Consider the following 16775-nt stretch of genomic DNA (forward strand, 5'->3'; position numbering starts at 1 on the left):
GCTCTAGCTTTTGAACGGTTGGAGCTATCAGCGACTATGAGCTCCATGCCTGAACGCGAAGACTCTGGAACACGTGACATCTGTTTCCATCTATGACAAGCTGTGCAGGACCCTTTAGAAGGCAGAGTGACAGATCTGAACATAAGGATATAATAAAATGTTCTCTACAGAAGATCATACAAAGAGCTTGTGTCCCGAGCAAACAAACTTCTTGGTCCACCAGCCACTGTGGCAGGTAAATGGAAAAATCTACCAGCCACTTAGATTTAGTAAGTAAAGTTATTTATTATTGTTGAATTTCATTTGTGACTAGTCTTCCCCCCCCCAAAAAAAAAAAAATGAAAAGTCAGATGAGCCAAAAAATGTTCAGCTGACACTTTAAGGGCGGGAGGTTAAAGGTAACAGGGCCACTCAAGTCGTGTTAAGTGTGGAGTGGGAGATTTTAGATCTGACTAGTAGTAGACAATATTTATTCAGTATCAGTTGAAGCAGACTTAAACTAACATTGAAAAACAAGACATCAACAAAACTAGCCAAGAAACACAAGGATAAAGTTTCACTTTGTAGACTTGAGGAAATTAGACAAACATCTATGCCGGTGTGCAGCACCTCAAAATGAATGTAAGCACAGTGCACAAAGCACCCCAGGCCAGGCAGTGTTGCTGCCCGAGATGGGATATAGATGTATTTTTGTGCGAGTCGCAGTTATGGAACAAACTATTTTTGCCATTTTTGAACAGCTAATTCAGCATTTCTGCTATAAATCACAACTCGTCCATGTGCGCATACTTGACTTTATTTTTATTTGCAAATGCAAAGCTTGCACTGCAGAACCCTGCAAATTGGCCACCCGCCTACATGGCTGGTGAAAGACACTAAGGTGTCAGCATGCTTAAGTTCGGCTAGCCGAACGTGTGTCCTCACATTCTCTTAAAATACCTTCACTTGAAAGCCTAGAGGAAAAAAAAGCAGCAATAGCTCTGTTTGTCCACTTTGAGAAGCCGTAGCCAGTATATACACTGCTCAAAAAAATAAAGGGAACACTAAAATAACACATCCTAGATCTGAATGAATGAAATATTCTTATTAAATTTTCTCTTTACATAGTTGAATGTGCTGACAACAAAAATCACACAAATGATCAAATGGAAATCAAATTTATCAACCCATGGAGGTCTGGATTTGGAGTCACTCAAAATTAAAGTGGAAAACCACACTACAGGCTGATCCAACTTTGATGTAATGTCCCTCAAACAAGTCAAAATTAGGCTCAGTAGTGTGTGTGGCCTCCACGTGCCTGTATGACCTCCCTACAACACCTGGGCATGCTCCTGATGAGGTGGCGGATGGTCTCCTGAGGGATCTCCTCCCAGACCTGGACTAAAGCATCCGCCAACTCCTGGACAGTCTGTGGTGCAACATGGAGCGAGACATGTCCCAGATGTCCCAAACCGGTCATGCTGGAGGATGTTGCAGGCAGCAGAACGGTCTCCACGGCATCTCCAGACTATCATGTCTGTCACATCTGCTCAGTGTGAACCTGCTTTCATCTGTGAAGAGCGCAGGGCGCCAGTGGCGAATTTGCCAATCTTGGTGTTCTCTGGCAAATGCCAAACGTCCTGCACAGTGTTGGGCTGTAAACACAACCCCCACCTGTGGACGTCAGGCCCTCATACCACCCTCATGGAGTCTGTTTCTGACAGTTTGAGCAGACATGCACATTTGTGGCCTGCTGGAGGTCATTTTGCAGGGCTCTGGCAGTGCTCCTCCTTGCACAAAGGCGGAGGTAGCGGTCCTGCTGCTGGGTTGCCCTCCTACGGCCTCCTCCACGTCTCCTGATGTAGTGGCCTGTCTCCTGGTAGCGCCTCCATGCTCTGGACACCACGCTGACGCAGCAAACCTTGCCACAGCTCGCATTGATGTGGCATCCTGGATGAGCTGCACTACCTGAGCCACTTGTGTGGGTTGTAGACTCCGTCTCATGCTACCACTATAGTGAAAGCACCGCCAGCATTCAAAAGTGACCAAAACATCAGCCAGGAAGCATAGGAACTGAGAAGTGGTCTGTGGTTATCACCTGCAGAACCACTCCTTTATTGGGGGTGTCTTGCTAAATGCCTATAATTTTCACCTGTTGTCTAATCCATTTGCACAACAGCATGTGAAATGTATTGTCAATCAGTGTTGCTTCCTAAGTGGACAGTTTGATTTCACAGAAGTGTGATTGACTTGGAATTACATTGTGTTGTTTAAGTGTTCCCTTTATTTTTTTGAGCAGTGTACTTCCTCAGAATAGTCAGAATTCGGCTAAGATAAATGACAGATTTCTTGGAGTTGACATTTTTGCCAGAGATCTTAGTCGTGCAATTTTCCATTAACTAAGACGTTTGGTGCAGAATTTTGCAATGAAAGAAATTAGTACAAAATGAGTTCTCGCGTTGAATGCCTCAGACTTTCCGTCACACCAAAACATACGTCCTTCAGACTGAAATTTGGCATTCTATGCTAAAGCCATATAAAAAGATTAGAACTATTTATTTCTGATAGTCCTTAATCGAGAATGAAATAGCTTAACGGTCCATGTTAATAGTATTTAAAATGGCATTTATATTAATCAATTTGATATCATGTATGAATTAAATTGATTTTATGACACCCCCCAAACCCTGTTCTCAGAGGCTTGCCCAGTGAGGTTTCACAAAAGAGCACGAAGACAGCCTAGTAATGTGGTCACATACTAGATTCTCCCATAACATTCCTTTAACTTGATAACAGACACACCAACCTATTAGGAGCCTCTTATTACTGAGCACAGGTGTTCGTAGGACGAGTTAATTGTTGTTGTTTTTTTAAAGCAGATGTATACCAGACTTGTCATCCTGGACCTCAAACTCAGCGCCGGCAGAACCCAGTAGAGAAGCACCATGTTTGAGGAGGCGGGAGATGTCGAAACGGTAGAAACTCAAACGGTCAGAGTAGGAGTCCTCCGGGGAAAAGTCTGCAGATGACTCTGGAAGAGACAAGCATCCCCACAGCACCGTAAGTTACAACATCAAAAGTGAAGGTTCTTACATTCAGAATGGGAACCATACTTTTCGCTGTTGAGTGGGAAATATTAGATCAGGAAAAAGTTACTCGCACACTGCACTTGCCGGTATCACTTGTTTATTTAAGCTTGCATGTCACACTCCCAGTCTTCGTCAGAGCTTTGTATAATGAGCGGTTGATTGCTGATGAAATGTAGTGTTTCTATTCAATGTTAGAGCATAAGCCTACACACACACACCTCATCACCTACTGTCAATGGTTACAGCTTAGAGCTATAATGATATAATATAATGATTAGATAATGGTTAGAGCAGCTCCGACAGTTGTATAACACCTAGAGCAAACATTTGCCAGTGTGTTCACACATACCTACTCAAACCGATTCCTGGTGGCCGAAAACAAAGCTAGAGGCCATGTAACAGGTTTCACGAAGGCCATTTAAATGCTAATCCTGCGAGTAAGGGAACGTTAAGGCTTTATTCGTTTCCTACCGTCAGGAGTGTAACAAAACAGAGGCACTTGGCTGTGAATAACGTGGCAGGTTAAGGTTGGGTCACCTTCTTTGGGCTTGGGTGATGGGCTCCACTCTGGGATATTCTTCACAATGGCCTCCACTGCTTGACCCGCAGCGATACGCGTGTCCCAGTTTGGACTTCTCAGGTATGTCAATACCTGTAGGTTGTGGGTGAGCAAGAAAACACAGGACTCGTAGGATGTAACACGTGTCAGATCAGATGGTGGGGAACTTATGCACTACACCAGATCAAACAGTCCACTTGTTTAATAAATCACCTCAACATGCCGAGGAAACGAAGACAGCGGGCTATTCAGCAGTCTATGACCTTTATGGGCCTCCATTTAGATTTTTCCCAGACAAGGTAAAGAAGGGTTTGACAATCTGTATGGGTGGTTAAAATATGGATGCCCTTGTGGCTGCACTACAAGCAATGGGGTAGGGAGCTGACAACAGTGTGGACTCCATTAGCACATGCTGTAGCAAAATGAAGACAAACATTTCTCAGACAAGTTCAAGTAGTCCCTCCCTATTTCATTATTTTCTTCCTTTTGGTGCCCACTGAATACGACCCTGGTGTAGATAGGGACCCAACTGTGGGCACTCATGGAGAAAGAGACTTACCTTCGACAACAGGTTGTTGAGCTCATGTGGGTGGAGTTTGACCACATCTCCCAGCTGTTGGGCAGCAGTCTTCCTCGTCACCGGAGTAGTTCCAGTGTCAAGCAGGATAAAAAGACGATCAAGCCTGGAAGACGAGTGGGAGAAAAAAAAAAGTAGATACAAATATACTATGCATGCATTGAGCTCCATTGCATATGAGAGAAGAGACTTGAGAAGTTGCATTAGTTTAACATTAAACTTCAATGTAACAGAACAACGAACTCCGTGGAGTGTTGTAGATCTTGAACTTCCTAGAGTATACCGTGCGCGAGATAAGAGTATTGAACACAACTCTGCTAAAAATAAAGAGGGCCATTTTTTTAAGAATGCCACAGCACAGAATACAGTTCTCTCAACATGCCCAGCCACTCAGTAAAACAAATCCAACATCTCTTGACTACCCATTAATGCAGTTCTGGTTGAGGTACATCTTGTTTGGATTAGGAATAGTTTAGGCAGGGCAACAAAACATTTTACCCTTTGAGCATTCAAATGATCCAGGTGGAAATGTTTTGATTTGTTATTGTACTACCAACTAGGTAATTTGATATAAAAATATAAGCGGATGTTCAGATACAAAATACATATAATTGAAATTCAAGATCGAGAAGTTGTCTGCAGCCTGGCTAACAGTCAATGGATCATTGCATCTAGGTAGCCTTCAGGTCACGTTTATGGATATACAGTCACCACGCAGTTTATTAGGTACACCACCCCATTCACAAAAAATGTATCAATCCTACAGACAGCGAGTCATGTGAATGTTAGAATGGGCAAAACGAGTGACCTAAGCGACTGAGCGTGGTATGATCGTCGGTGCCAGGCATGCCAGATCCAGTGTCTCAGAAATGGTTGGCCTCCTGGACAGTGTCAATGATTTACAGAGAATGGTGAGACAAACAAAAAAAAAACATCCAGTCGGTGGCAGTCCTGTGGGTGAAAACAGTTCATTGAGAGAGGTCAAAGGCGAATGGCAAGAATTGTGCTAACAGGCAGGTCACAAACTGATAAATAACAGTGTAGTACAACAGTGGTGTTCAGATCGGTATCTCAGAGCGCACAACTTGTTGATCCTTGTCACAAATGGGCTATTGCAGCAGACAACCACAGCATGTTCCACTCCTATCAGCTAAAAGCAATAAGGGGCTCCAGTGGGCGGCAATCACCACTGCCAATTGAGTATATAGCGTGCATGGTTTAAGACTGCAGGGGCTAACCAGAGCCAAATCCACCACTAAAGCATTAGCTGAAGGCTTCAAATATGCATCCTCTTGCAAACCCGAACGAACTACTGAATGCCATCAACTAAAATGTGTCTTCCGCATGTAACCTAACCCCTCTGAAGGTGTGGGGGCTGCCTTTATCGACATCCAGCCCGGGGAACAATGGGTTAACTGCCTTGCTCAGAGGCAGAATGACAGATTTCTACCTTGTCAGCTCGGGGGTTCGATCTTGCAACCTTTCGGGTTACTGGCCCGACGCTCTAACCACTAGGCTACCTGCCACATGAAGTTCAGAACAGAAACCATTGTCCATGTTATTTAGAGCAAACTCATTTACACATGCTGGATATGACGTGTGAAACAAACCACCCTACAATAACCATACGTTTGGGAAAGTCATCTCGTTTAAAATAAATCTCTGGATGAAACATGAGCGACAATCTAATTCACAAGATGACATACTGGCACATTTGCAAGCAGATGGCACATCAAGTAACAGCTAACAGGTAACATGTCTTTAAGACCCTTTCATCATGATCAATTGCATGCGACAGGTCTGCTGGCACCTAACTAAAATGATCTACTTAACGTTAGCGAATTAGGAATTGCTGTCGTTTTTGTAGCTAGTAGCTCAGTAGTAAACTGCCTGGCTAAACTTGCTATACAACTTAGGTAGTAAAAAACTTGTTTGTCTAGAACTAACGTTACCTAGTTGAAAAACGAATGCCATGAACCCAAGCGCGGTTGGCCCGGTATCATGAACCACCACCGGCCGTTGTGTGTTAGGCTAGCTAGCCATCAACACCATGCCATTGCTTGTTCATGCTAACAAGCTCGATAACTAGTGGCTAAGTTAATAATATTGGATATTAAATACATAGTTAGGGAATCTCACCTTGAAACGGCCATGACGATTAATTTAATGTGTAAATGTGCTCTTTTGTGATCCGTATTGAACAGGAGCGATCATTTATTTAAAGTTATCCGTTTTACTTGACGTTAATCCAAAGCGCCAGCTAGCCTAGCAAAGGGAGGCCGCTAGTGCGTCTCTTCTCACAGCTCACCACCCGAAACCTGTCGAAATGAGTTCATCAAATCAGGTCCCTCTTTTCTCTTGAATAATTTCTTCCTCCGAAAAATGTAATTTATTAAACTTATATCACCTTAAACCTTGTATTAACCTTCTGAACTACTCCCAGATAAGTACTTTAATCGAATGAGATTTAAAGAGTAATTTTTGTGTTCGCTAAAGGGAACCCAGGAGGCTGATTTTATATGAGGAGCCATCTTGCATTTATTCTTTCCTCCATAGCAGGCGCCAGCTGATTGGTTACAAGTCATTTCAGCGACCAATCGAAAAGCACATTAAAGAGGAAGTGCACAAAGCGGCAAAAAAAGAAGCTCCTCGCAGGAATGACTTGTTTCCCCTTTTTAATTGACAAAAGCCCTCCCACGCACCTGTCATTCAACAGAGAACCTTTACCAACAGTGCCTGTTCAACCTCAGGAGGCTGAAGAAATTTGTCTTGGCCCCTAAAATCCTGACAAACTTGTATAGATGCACAGTTGAGAGCATCCTTTCGGGATGTATCATCGCCTGGTATGGCAACTGCAATGCGCAACCGCAGTGCTCTCCAGAGTGGTGTGGTCTGCCCAACAAATCACCGGTGGCAACTACCTGCCTTCCAGGACATCTACAGCACCCGATGTCACAGGGAAGCCAAAAAGATCTTCAAGGACATCAACCACCCAAACCACGGCCTGTTCACTGTTATCCAGAAGGCGAGGTAAGTACAGGTGCATCAAAGCTGGGACCGAGAGACTGAAAAACAGCTTCTATCTCAAGGCCATCAGACTGTTTAATAGCCATCACTAGCCAGCTTCCCCCCAGTTATACAACCCTGTACCTTAGAGGCTGCTGCCCTATATACATAGACTTGGAATCACTGGCCACTTTAATAATGGAAAACTAGTCACTTTAATAATGTTTACATACTACTTTACTCATCTCATATGTATATACTGTATTCTATTCTACTGTATTTTAGTCAATGCCACTCCGACATTGCTCAATCTAATATTTCTATATTCTATTCTTTTACTTTTAGATATGTGTGTTTTGTTGTTAATCGTTTTTAGATACTACTGCACTGTTGGAGCTAGGAACACAAGCATTTCGCTACACCCGCACTAACATCTGCTAAATATGTGTATGTGACCAATAACATTTGATTTGATTTGAAAAGGTACAGCATGTTACTCACTCTGTGAAACCAACCTGTTGCAACTCAAACCTCATGGTGATAAAATAAATAATACAATTAATGTAACTGTCCATCAAAGCTTCATCACCATTAAAATCTTTAAAACTTTTCTTGTGAGTCACAAAGTCGCATCTTTCAAAAAAAATGGTCTAGCTCAAATGTATTTTTGAAGTGTCCAGCTGCTAAATTTGTACAAATTTGTACAATCAAAAATGATTATTTCTGCAAGAAGCCACCAGCTGTCATAGCTGAGTTTCAGCATCAGGAGCTGACCAGTGCTGAAACTGTCAGTGCCAGGCTCATGCAAAGAGGATAATGTTTATTTAGCGCACACTGTCTGGTCTGGCAATAGATGGCCATAGCTAGCTAACACAGTGGAGCAGTGAACTTATGGCAAAGTGGAATTATGGGGAAAAAATCTCAGACTTTTTTGTTGGGTATAGTATAGAATTAGCTGCTATCTAGCAACAGCGAGGAAGCTGTCTGAAGAAAAGCCTATCAAGTTCTAGCTAGCTAGCATTATGCATTTGGCAGGAACCTAACTAGCAAACTAGCTAGCTATACTGAGACATATGATAACTAGCTAGCTAACTAACCCCTTTCATCTGTGTTGAGAGTCTAGCTAGCTACTTATTTTCCTACATTTGAACCATGATTGTATTATTGGTATTTTACCAGTATTTGTTTAAGTGTTTGTTCTAGTTTGGCCACCATGGTGACTTGGCGCCAGGTCTCACTAGAAGAGGTTTGTGGGTATTTAACTGAATCTAAGAAATGCCTATCTCATTTTTGCTCAAATTCAAGGTGAAGCTTGAGGAAATAGGCTATCGCCTGGCACTAGTGAAACACTTCTGTAGGACACATCCATCTGGCATTTGTTTCGAGGATTGCTTTAGAGAATAAGGAAAAGCTTCAAATTCAAGATGGAGTACACATCCAAGAATGGGGTATTGGCATTTGGCATACTGCTTAAAAAAAAAAACAGTAGTGAATTGTGCATTTGATTGTTGTTGTGTGTCTGTTTACTGACTCCGCTTGTTGACCAAATTTGAGAGTGATACCACAGCACCCTCATATCAGGCTCAGCAGAAGTCAAGACAAAGGTAGACTCATGCTCCAGGAATACAAGGTGAGATATCTAGTTGTGGTTAGTCAGTCTATCAATCCTCAATAGACGCTCTTATCATGATATGTGAACAGGCTGGTCTTGTCATTCTTCTTATGTTTCCTCATCTAGTGAAAAACCCTTCAATGTAAAATCAAGAGAAGTGAGAATATAAAAGAACCTCAGAAAATTGCTGACGAGCGGGTAGGAAAAATACAGGTCTTGTCATTTTTGCATTATGGCTCCCAGGTGGCGCAGCGGTCTAAGGCAGCGCATTTCAGTGCTAGAGGCGTCACTACAGACCCTGGTTTCGAATCCAGGCTGTATCACAACCGGCCATGATTGGGAGTCCCATAGGGCGGTGCACAATTGGCCCATCGTCATCCGGGTTTGGCCGGGGTCGGCCGTCATTGTAAATAAGAATTTGTTAAATAAAAACAATAAAAGATTACAGACATTACTGACCACCGTATTGTGTCTGGCTTTCATTGTATGGTTGTGCTATTGATTTGCTACAGACTAACTTAAATGAGAGTGCATTTCTCTTATCTGGACTGCCTTTGTTGCTTTTCTCTTTGGAGTCATGCTCAAAGGAAGAAGCCGTTCTTTTCTTCTGCCATAAATTTGATGAGTTGGAGAAGAATGAACCTACCACTGATACACTCTCACAAAGGTAACCCAACAATAATGAAGAATATGCATTTGGTGGAAATTGTACAAAGATGGCTGTGATATTATACATCCATATATGTATTAAAAATTATATTTGACCTAAAGTTGAAGTCAGAAGTTTAAATACACCTTAGCCAAATACATTTAAACTCAGTTTTTCACCATTTCTGACATTTAATCCTTGTAAAAAATTCCCTGTCTTTAGGTCAGTTAGAATCACCAGTTTATTTTAAGAATGTGAAATGTCAGAATAATAGTAGAGAGAATGATTTATTTCAGATTTTATTTCTTTCATCACATTCCTAGTGGGTCAGAAGTTTACATACACTCAATTAGTATTTGGTAGCATTGCCTTCATTGTTTAACTTGGGTCAAACATTTCGGGTAGCCTTCCACAAGCTTCCCACAATAAGTTGCGTGAAGTTTGGCCCATTCCTCCTGACAGAGCTGGGGTAACTGAGTCAGGTTTGTAGGCCTCCTTGCTTGCACATGCTTTTTCAGTTCTGCCCACACATTTTCCATAGGATTGAGGTCAGGGCTTTGTGATGGCCACTCCAATACCTTGACTTTGTTGTCCTTAAGCCATTTTGCCACAACTTTGGAAGTATGCTTGGGGTCATTGACCATTTGGAAGACCCATTTGCAACCAAGCTTCAACTTTCTGACTGATGTCTTGAGATGTTGCTTCAATATATCCACATAATTTTCTTTCCTCATGATGCCATCTATTTTGTGAAGTGCACCAGTCCCTCCTGCAGCAAAGCACCCGCACAACATGATGCTGCCACCCCTGTGCTTCACGGTTGGAATGGTGTTCTTCGGCTTGCAAGCCTCTCCCTTTTTCCTCCAAACATAACGATGGTCATTATGGCCAAAAGGTTCTATTTATGTTTCATCAGACCAGAGGACATTTCTTCAAAAAGTACGATCTTTGTCCCCATGTGCAGTTGCAAACCGTAATCTGGCTTTTTTATGGCGGTTTTGGAGCAGTGCCTTCTTCCTTGCTGAGTGGCCTTTCAGGTTATGTTGATATAGAACTCATTTTACTGTGGATATAGATACTTTTGTACCTGTTTCCTCCAGCATCTTCACATGGTCCTTTGCTGTTGTTCTGGGATTGATTTGCACTTTTCGCACCAAACTACATTCATCTCTAGGAGACAGAATGCATCTCCTTCCTGAGCGGTATGATGGCTGCGATGTCCCATGGTGTTTATACTTGCATAGTACTGTTTGTACAGATGAACGTGGTACCTTCAGGCGTTTGGAAATTGCTCCCAAGGATGAACCAGACTTGTGGAGGTCTACAATTTTTGGCTGATTTATTTTGATTTTCCCATGATGTCAAGCAAAGATGCACTGATTTGAAGGTAGGTCATGAAATACATCCACAGGTACACCTCCAATTGACTCCAATGATGTCAATTCGCCTATCAGAAGCTTCTAAAGCCATGACATAATTTTCTGGAATTTTCCAAACTGTTTAAAGGCACAGTCAATTAGTGTATGTAAACTTCTGACCCACTGGAATTGTGATACAGTGAATAATCTATCTGTAAACAATTGTTGGAAAAATGACTTCTGTCATGCAGAAAGTAGATGTCCTAACCGACTTGCCAAAATTATATTTTGTTAACAAGAAATTTGTGGTGGTTGAAAAACAAGTTTTAATGACTCCAACCTAAGTGCATGTAAACTTCCAACTTCAAGTGTATGTTCACTACCGTTCAAAAGTTATAAATGTCCTTGTTTTCCATGAAAAAGAATTAATAAAATGAGTTGCAAAATGGATAGGAAATATAGTCAAGATGTTGACAAGGTTATAAATAATAATTTTGTCTTTCAAACTTAGCTTTCGTCAAAGAATCCTCCATTTGCAGCAATTACAGCCTTGCAGACCTTTGGCATTCTAGTTGTCAATTTGTTGAGGTAATCTGAAGAGAATTCACCCCATGCTTCCTGAAGCACACCTCCCACAAGTTGGATTGGCTTGATGGGCACTTCTTACGTACCATACGGTCAAGCTGCTCCCACAACAGCTCAATAGGGTTGAGATCCGGTGACTGCTGGCCACTTCATTATAGACAGAATACCAGCTGACTGCTTCTTCCCTAAATAGTTATTGCATAGTTTGGAGCTGTGCTTTGGGTCATTGTCCTGTTGTAGGAGGAAATTGGCTCCAATTAAGCGCCGTCCACAGGGCATGGCGTTGCAAAATGGAGTGATAGCCTTCCTTCTTCAAGATCCCTTATACCCTGTAAAAAGCTCCCACTTTACCACCACCAAAGCACCCCCAGACCATCACATATCCTCCAACATGCTTGACAGATGGAGTCAAGCACTCCTCCAGCATCTTTTCATTTTTTCTACGTCTCACGAATGTTCTTCTTTGTGATCCGAACACCTCAAACTTAGATTAATCTGTCCATAACACTTTTTTCCAAACTTCCTCTGTCCAGTGTCTGTGTTCTTTTGCCCATCTTACACTTTCCTTTTTATTGGCCAGCCTGAGATATTGCTTTTTCTTTGCAACTCTGCCTAGAAGGCCAGCATCCCGGAGTCGTCTCTTCACTGTTGACGTTGAGACTGGTGTTTTACAGGTACTTTAATGAAGCTGCCAGTTGAGGATTTGTGAGGCGTCGGTTTCTCAAACTAGACACTAATGTACTTGTCCTCTTGCTCTGTTGTGCATAGGTGCCTCCCACTCCTCTTTCTACTCTGGTTAGAGCCAGTTTGCATGGGGGAGGGGGGGGTCTGTTACCTTGTGAATTGAAGGCTTTTCTTTAGTCTGACTTGCAATAGAAACCCTAACCATGTTACATTACCTGTAGACCCATGGTCAGCGGTCCCAATGAGAGTAGGCTTGAATGGATCAGGGACCTTCAGTTTGACCCCAACTACCCTGCTAACACGAAACTCACAGAACTCATTAGGGTGAGTGGTAACACTACTCAGAACATACACTTGTATTCTATCAAAATAAACCCAAACGCTGTGTTGTTGATACAAAACACTCAGTAGTTGCTATGGATTCTAATCAGGAAACAGCTAGATTGCTGAAACATGAAAGCTTGCCCAGAACACTTGGTTTGAAGTGGACGTTTGAAGTGAGCATTTCATATTGTTTGACCAATAGCAGGCCTGTGAGCAGAGAGACAGAGCCACGGGTCACTTTCGCCTGCATGCCCTGAAGGAGGAGTTTGACTTCACCACAGAAGAGCAGCTGGAGAAGTCCAGACACTTTGGTCTTCTGCACTCGTGTAGCACTCATGCTGTGGATGTCAGCCCCTCAAACACCATCCCTCTCCACAACAGAGACATCACTGAACCCATGTTCGCTGTAATGCCCTTCTCATTATTAGTCTTGTTCCAGATTAGTCTGTGCTGTCTTGCCAATTCCTACAGCATGGTCATTGTCATGGAAATGTTTGGCTATATGGCACAAACAGATCTGGGACCAGACGGCTTCATCAAATTAAATGTTATTTGTCACATGCGCCGAATGCAACAGGTGTAGAGACCTTACCGTAAAATGCTTACTTACACATCCTTAACCAACAATGCAGTTTTAGGAGAGAAAAAAAGTGTTAACTAAAATAAACATGAAGTGACAATAATTAAGGAGCAACAATAAAATGACAGTTGCGAGGCTATATTACAGGGGGTACTGGTACAGAGTCCATGTGCGGGGGTACCGGTTAGTTGAGATAATTGAGGTAATATGTACATGTAGTTATCCCTATATAGGAATGTACACGTACATCCCTACATTCTGCTATGTTGCTATGTTTTGGCTTGGTTTCAGAAATAGTTTCATAGATAGTACATACCTTACTCTCTTCCTGCAATAATCTTGTGAGAAGTTTTGAACAAAAGTGGACTTTTGTTGCTCTGTTGTTACTCAGGATTACAGTGCATCCCCAAGTTCAACTGTGGTTATTCTGCAATTACTGCGTCCACAATACAACAGTCGACTGTACTTCCTGCACTTTTAAAATTGTAATATTTTTTTCTAAGGGTGCTGCTGCAATGGGGGCTAATGCAAAAGTACAACCCAAGAGCTGCTTCACAGATAAAACAATGAGACAGATATTTCACCGGATGTATATGGTAGCGAGAGGAAGCCCGGTGGCCGGTGTTGTGCCGAAAATCTCCCCGTACCAGAATTCCCCCTGCCAGAATCTCCCCCCTTTCGCGTTCTTCATTGCTTCAACTTGCTTGCTAGTTGAGATTTTTGCTTTTCAATCTTAGTAGCAGAAATATTTTTTGTCTGTAGTTTTCGGTTTGTCTTTGTTTCAAGTGTATGTGGCTGTTCTAGTTTGTATGGCACCTGCCCCGCCTGCACCCGGGGGCGTCCACTGCAAGATGCCGCCCCGGGCGGCTGCCCATGTCGCCCGTACTCAAATCAGCTGCTGATTTTGTATTAGTCTATAAATAAATCTCTGCCAAAATTCTTAATCTCTCCTATGTCTTATTCAACTAGTTATTCAACTAGTTTTTTTAAAGTGTAAGAATAATAATTTAGCCATACTTGCTCTGAAATGTTTGTTTGACAACATTTTACTCCCTCCTCTATGTTTAATATAATACATTTATTATTAATTTTGGTTTCCTTTCCTGACTCTGATGTCTGCCACATAAAGCATTTGACTCTAGCCACAAATTATGGAAATTAGAAGGGGGGAGAATTCTGGCAAGGGGGAGATTTTTGGCACAACACCGGCAGTGGGAGAAGATGGAGGAGATGGATTTTGGCCGACATTCTGCTAATTTACTCATCGATGAAACATTTGATTTCAAAATAGTTTTCTGTTCCCAAAACTACAATCTGTTAGGAATAGAGTGGACAAAGTTTTGTAGACTTTACCCTTTGCCAAAAAAAAAAAAAGGAATGCGAAGGCGAATTGAGTTATTGCACACGTGGACTTTACAGAGTAGGCATTCCACAACGGAACCCTGCAAATGCCTGCTAGAATCTTGTTAGCTCGTGCTTGGCTCTGCCCACCTCCTTGCTTGTTCTGCCCACTATGGCTCATTTGTTTCCCTTTGAAACGACAGGCTGTGGTCTATGTATGTGTAGTTCTAAAAATCTTTGTCTGCTTCTTCTTCTTCTTTAAATTAAAAGGTTAATTAACACCACCACCTAGTGCGAGTCCGGTGTAAGAGTTCGCTACCCTACCAACTAACTCGACACTCATTAAAACATCGCCACTATTCCACTAATGGCCCCATCTGATCCTAGACTAGGCCGGCAGGGTCCGTGTACCTTCTAGACAATGGCTATCCTACATTAACCAGGATGACGGATAGTGATTCACCATTCGTTATCAGTTTTCTTTTATTTCAAGTTGATCGAAATTGACAGAAAGCTACCTTTTTTCGTTTTTCGCTTCAGATATCGGAAAACAAGCACTGTCAAGGTCAAGGCACTGTCAAGGTCGATTTTGTTCCTAGTGTAACGTTAGTTAACAAAAGCTAGCGTTACCGTTAGGGCAACTAGCTAACCACACAGTCTCAAGTGAGTGTAATTTGTTTGTAGCCAAATCACCACAACTGTTGTGGCTAGACAAGCTAGCTAACGTTATTGCCTAGCTACAAATTCACTGCTCTATGAAGTTTGTGTTCTCAGTTGTGTTTGATTTGACCGTCTATTATTGACCGTGTTGTGTGGTCTATATATGGTCAGAGGGACCTGGGGTGCAGATGGTGGTGGAGGTGTTTGGCGTGGAGAGGACAGTGAATTCAGTGGAGGACATCCCAGCCACTTGACAGTGTTGGCACTGTTACTTCCTACCTGACGGGTAAGTGGACATCACTTCTACTTGTACGTTGCCAGCCGAGTGCAGGTGGACTCTACCCTCAACATGAAGCTCCTGCTGCTCCCGCCCCAAATACATACATACACACACAGGTACACACACACACACACGCTATTAAGAGTGTTCCCCTATTTACATTATTGTGTGTTGTGTATTAGGTGAAGGATGATAAACCCGTGTTTGAGAAGAGGTGTCTGGTGTGGGAGAACATGCGGATTCCCTCAAAGTTCCTGAAGGTGACATATTAGTCTTTCCCTCCAAGCCATCTGTTACCCCCTACTGTCACCCTAGCCCCTTACTCTTAAACCACTAACCCCTAAGTTTCCAACAGGACCTGACTTGTGTGTATGTGTATGTTATAGGAGGAGTTGAAGGCGGAGCATGCGTAGTACCTGCGGCAACACCCAGGTCTATCTGTCTTCAGAGAGATCTAGAGTGCAGACAGCAGATGGTGGTGGTGGAGATGTTTGGGGTGGAGAGGACAGTGGATTCAGTTGGAGGACATCCCAGCCACTTGGCAGTGTTGGTGTAACAGTATAACTTTAGACCGTCCCCTCGCCCATACCCGGGCGCGAACCAGGGACCCTCTGGACACATCAACAACAGTCACCCACGAAGCATCGTTACACATCGCTCCACAAAAGCCGCGGCCCTTGCAGAGCAAGGGGAACCACTACTTCAAGGTCTCAGAGCAAGTGACGTCACCGATTGAAACGCTATTTAGCGCGCACCGCTAACTAAGCTAGCCGTTTCACATCCGTTACATTGGGACTGCTACTTCCTACCTGACGGGAAAGAGGTCACTCTACTTAAACAATCAATAAATCAAGCAAATGTAATTTACATACAAGACACCAGTGCTCCATTCATCTCTTTCTCTCTTTGTTGTCATATCCTGTTCCTGTTTAGGCACCTGGCCACCCGAGTGCAGGTGGGCTCTGTCAACATGAGGCTCTTACTGGTCCTACCCCAAGTACACACAGGTATACACAGGTACACACACACAAACCACTAACCCCTAAGTTTCCAACATGACCTGACATGTGTGTTACAGGAGTTGAAGATGCCTTGTACCAGCGGCAGCACCCAGCGCTCCAAGCCATGATGGGTCGACTTCCTGCAGTTCCTGCTACTACGAAAACTGAGCGAGGTCATCATGTTCGCCCGCAAGGACTTCTTTGCCTCCTGCCAACTCCCGGGTGGCACCTTGAACACCTCCTCACCTTGAGGACACACATTGTGGCTGCGTCTGTGTCTCAATAGTCTAGTAGCTTTCTTTGACTGGCACTTTAGTGAGGACAATACTATTCTGGTTGGCACTTGTCACCAGTATGTACAGAGACCCTCGAGATCTAGAGTATTGATAAAATACGAATGCTTTTATGGATGTTTTTTATTTTGTGATGTTTTTACTGTCTGTTTGTATGAGGTGCACTGAAACAAATTCCTAATCAACTCTGTTATGGAA

At 42.9% G+C, this 16775-nt stretch overlaps 1 protein-coding gene and 1 long non-coding RNA gene across 3 annotated transcripts in view; one reads left to right on the forward strand and one right to left on the reverse strand.

Annotated features, from left to right (window-relative positions):
• Positions 1-6760, reverse strand: part of LOC112252970 (TATA-binding protein-associated factor 172) — a 61590-nt gene extending 54830 nt beyond the window's left edge. The window contains exons 1-5 of one of the 2 annotated variants that reach the window (XM_024424772.2): positions 6612-6760; positions 6344-6522; positions 4187-4310; positions 3606-3720; positions 2867-3010 (exon numbers count right to left, since the gene is read on the reverse strand). In XM_024424772.2, coding sequence (XP_024280540.1) covers positions 2867-3010; positions 3606-3720; positions 4187-4310; positions 6344-6357 — 397 coding nt within the window. In that variant the 5' untranslated portion in view covers positions 6358-6522; positions 6612-6760. Of the gene's footprint in view, positions 1-2866; positions 3011-3605; positions 3721-4186; positions 4311-6343 lie in introns of both variants that reach the window. The other variant, XM_042323022.1, reaches the window with a different exon arrangement.
• Positions 6761-13993: 7233 nt separating this feature from the next.
• On the forward strand, positions 13994-15951 carry LOC112250228. The gene is made up of 3 exons (XR_002953512.2): positions 13994-15289; positions 15466-15543; positions 15670-15951. It is a non-coding gene; the product is annotated as an uncharacterized LOC112250228 (long non-coding RNA).
• Positions 15952-16775: the final 824 nt, after the last annotated feature.

This window comes from Oncorhynchus tshawytscha, linkage group LG01, assembly GCF_018296145.1.
Source record: "Oncorhynchus tshawytscha isolate Ot180627B linkage group LG01, Otsh_v2.0, whole genome shotgun sequence".
Taxonomy (NCBI): domain Eukaryota; kingdom Metazoa; phylum Chordata; class Actinopteri; order Salmoniformes; family Salmonidae; genus Oncorhynchus; species Oncorhynchus tshawytscha.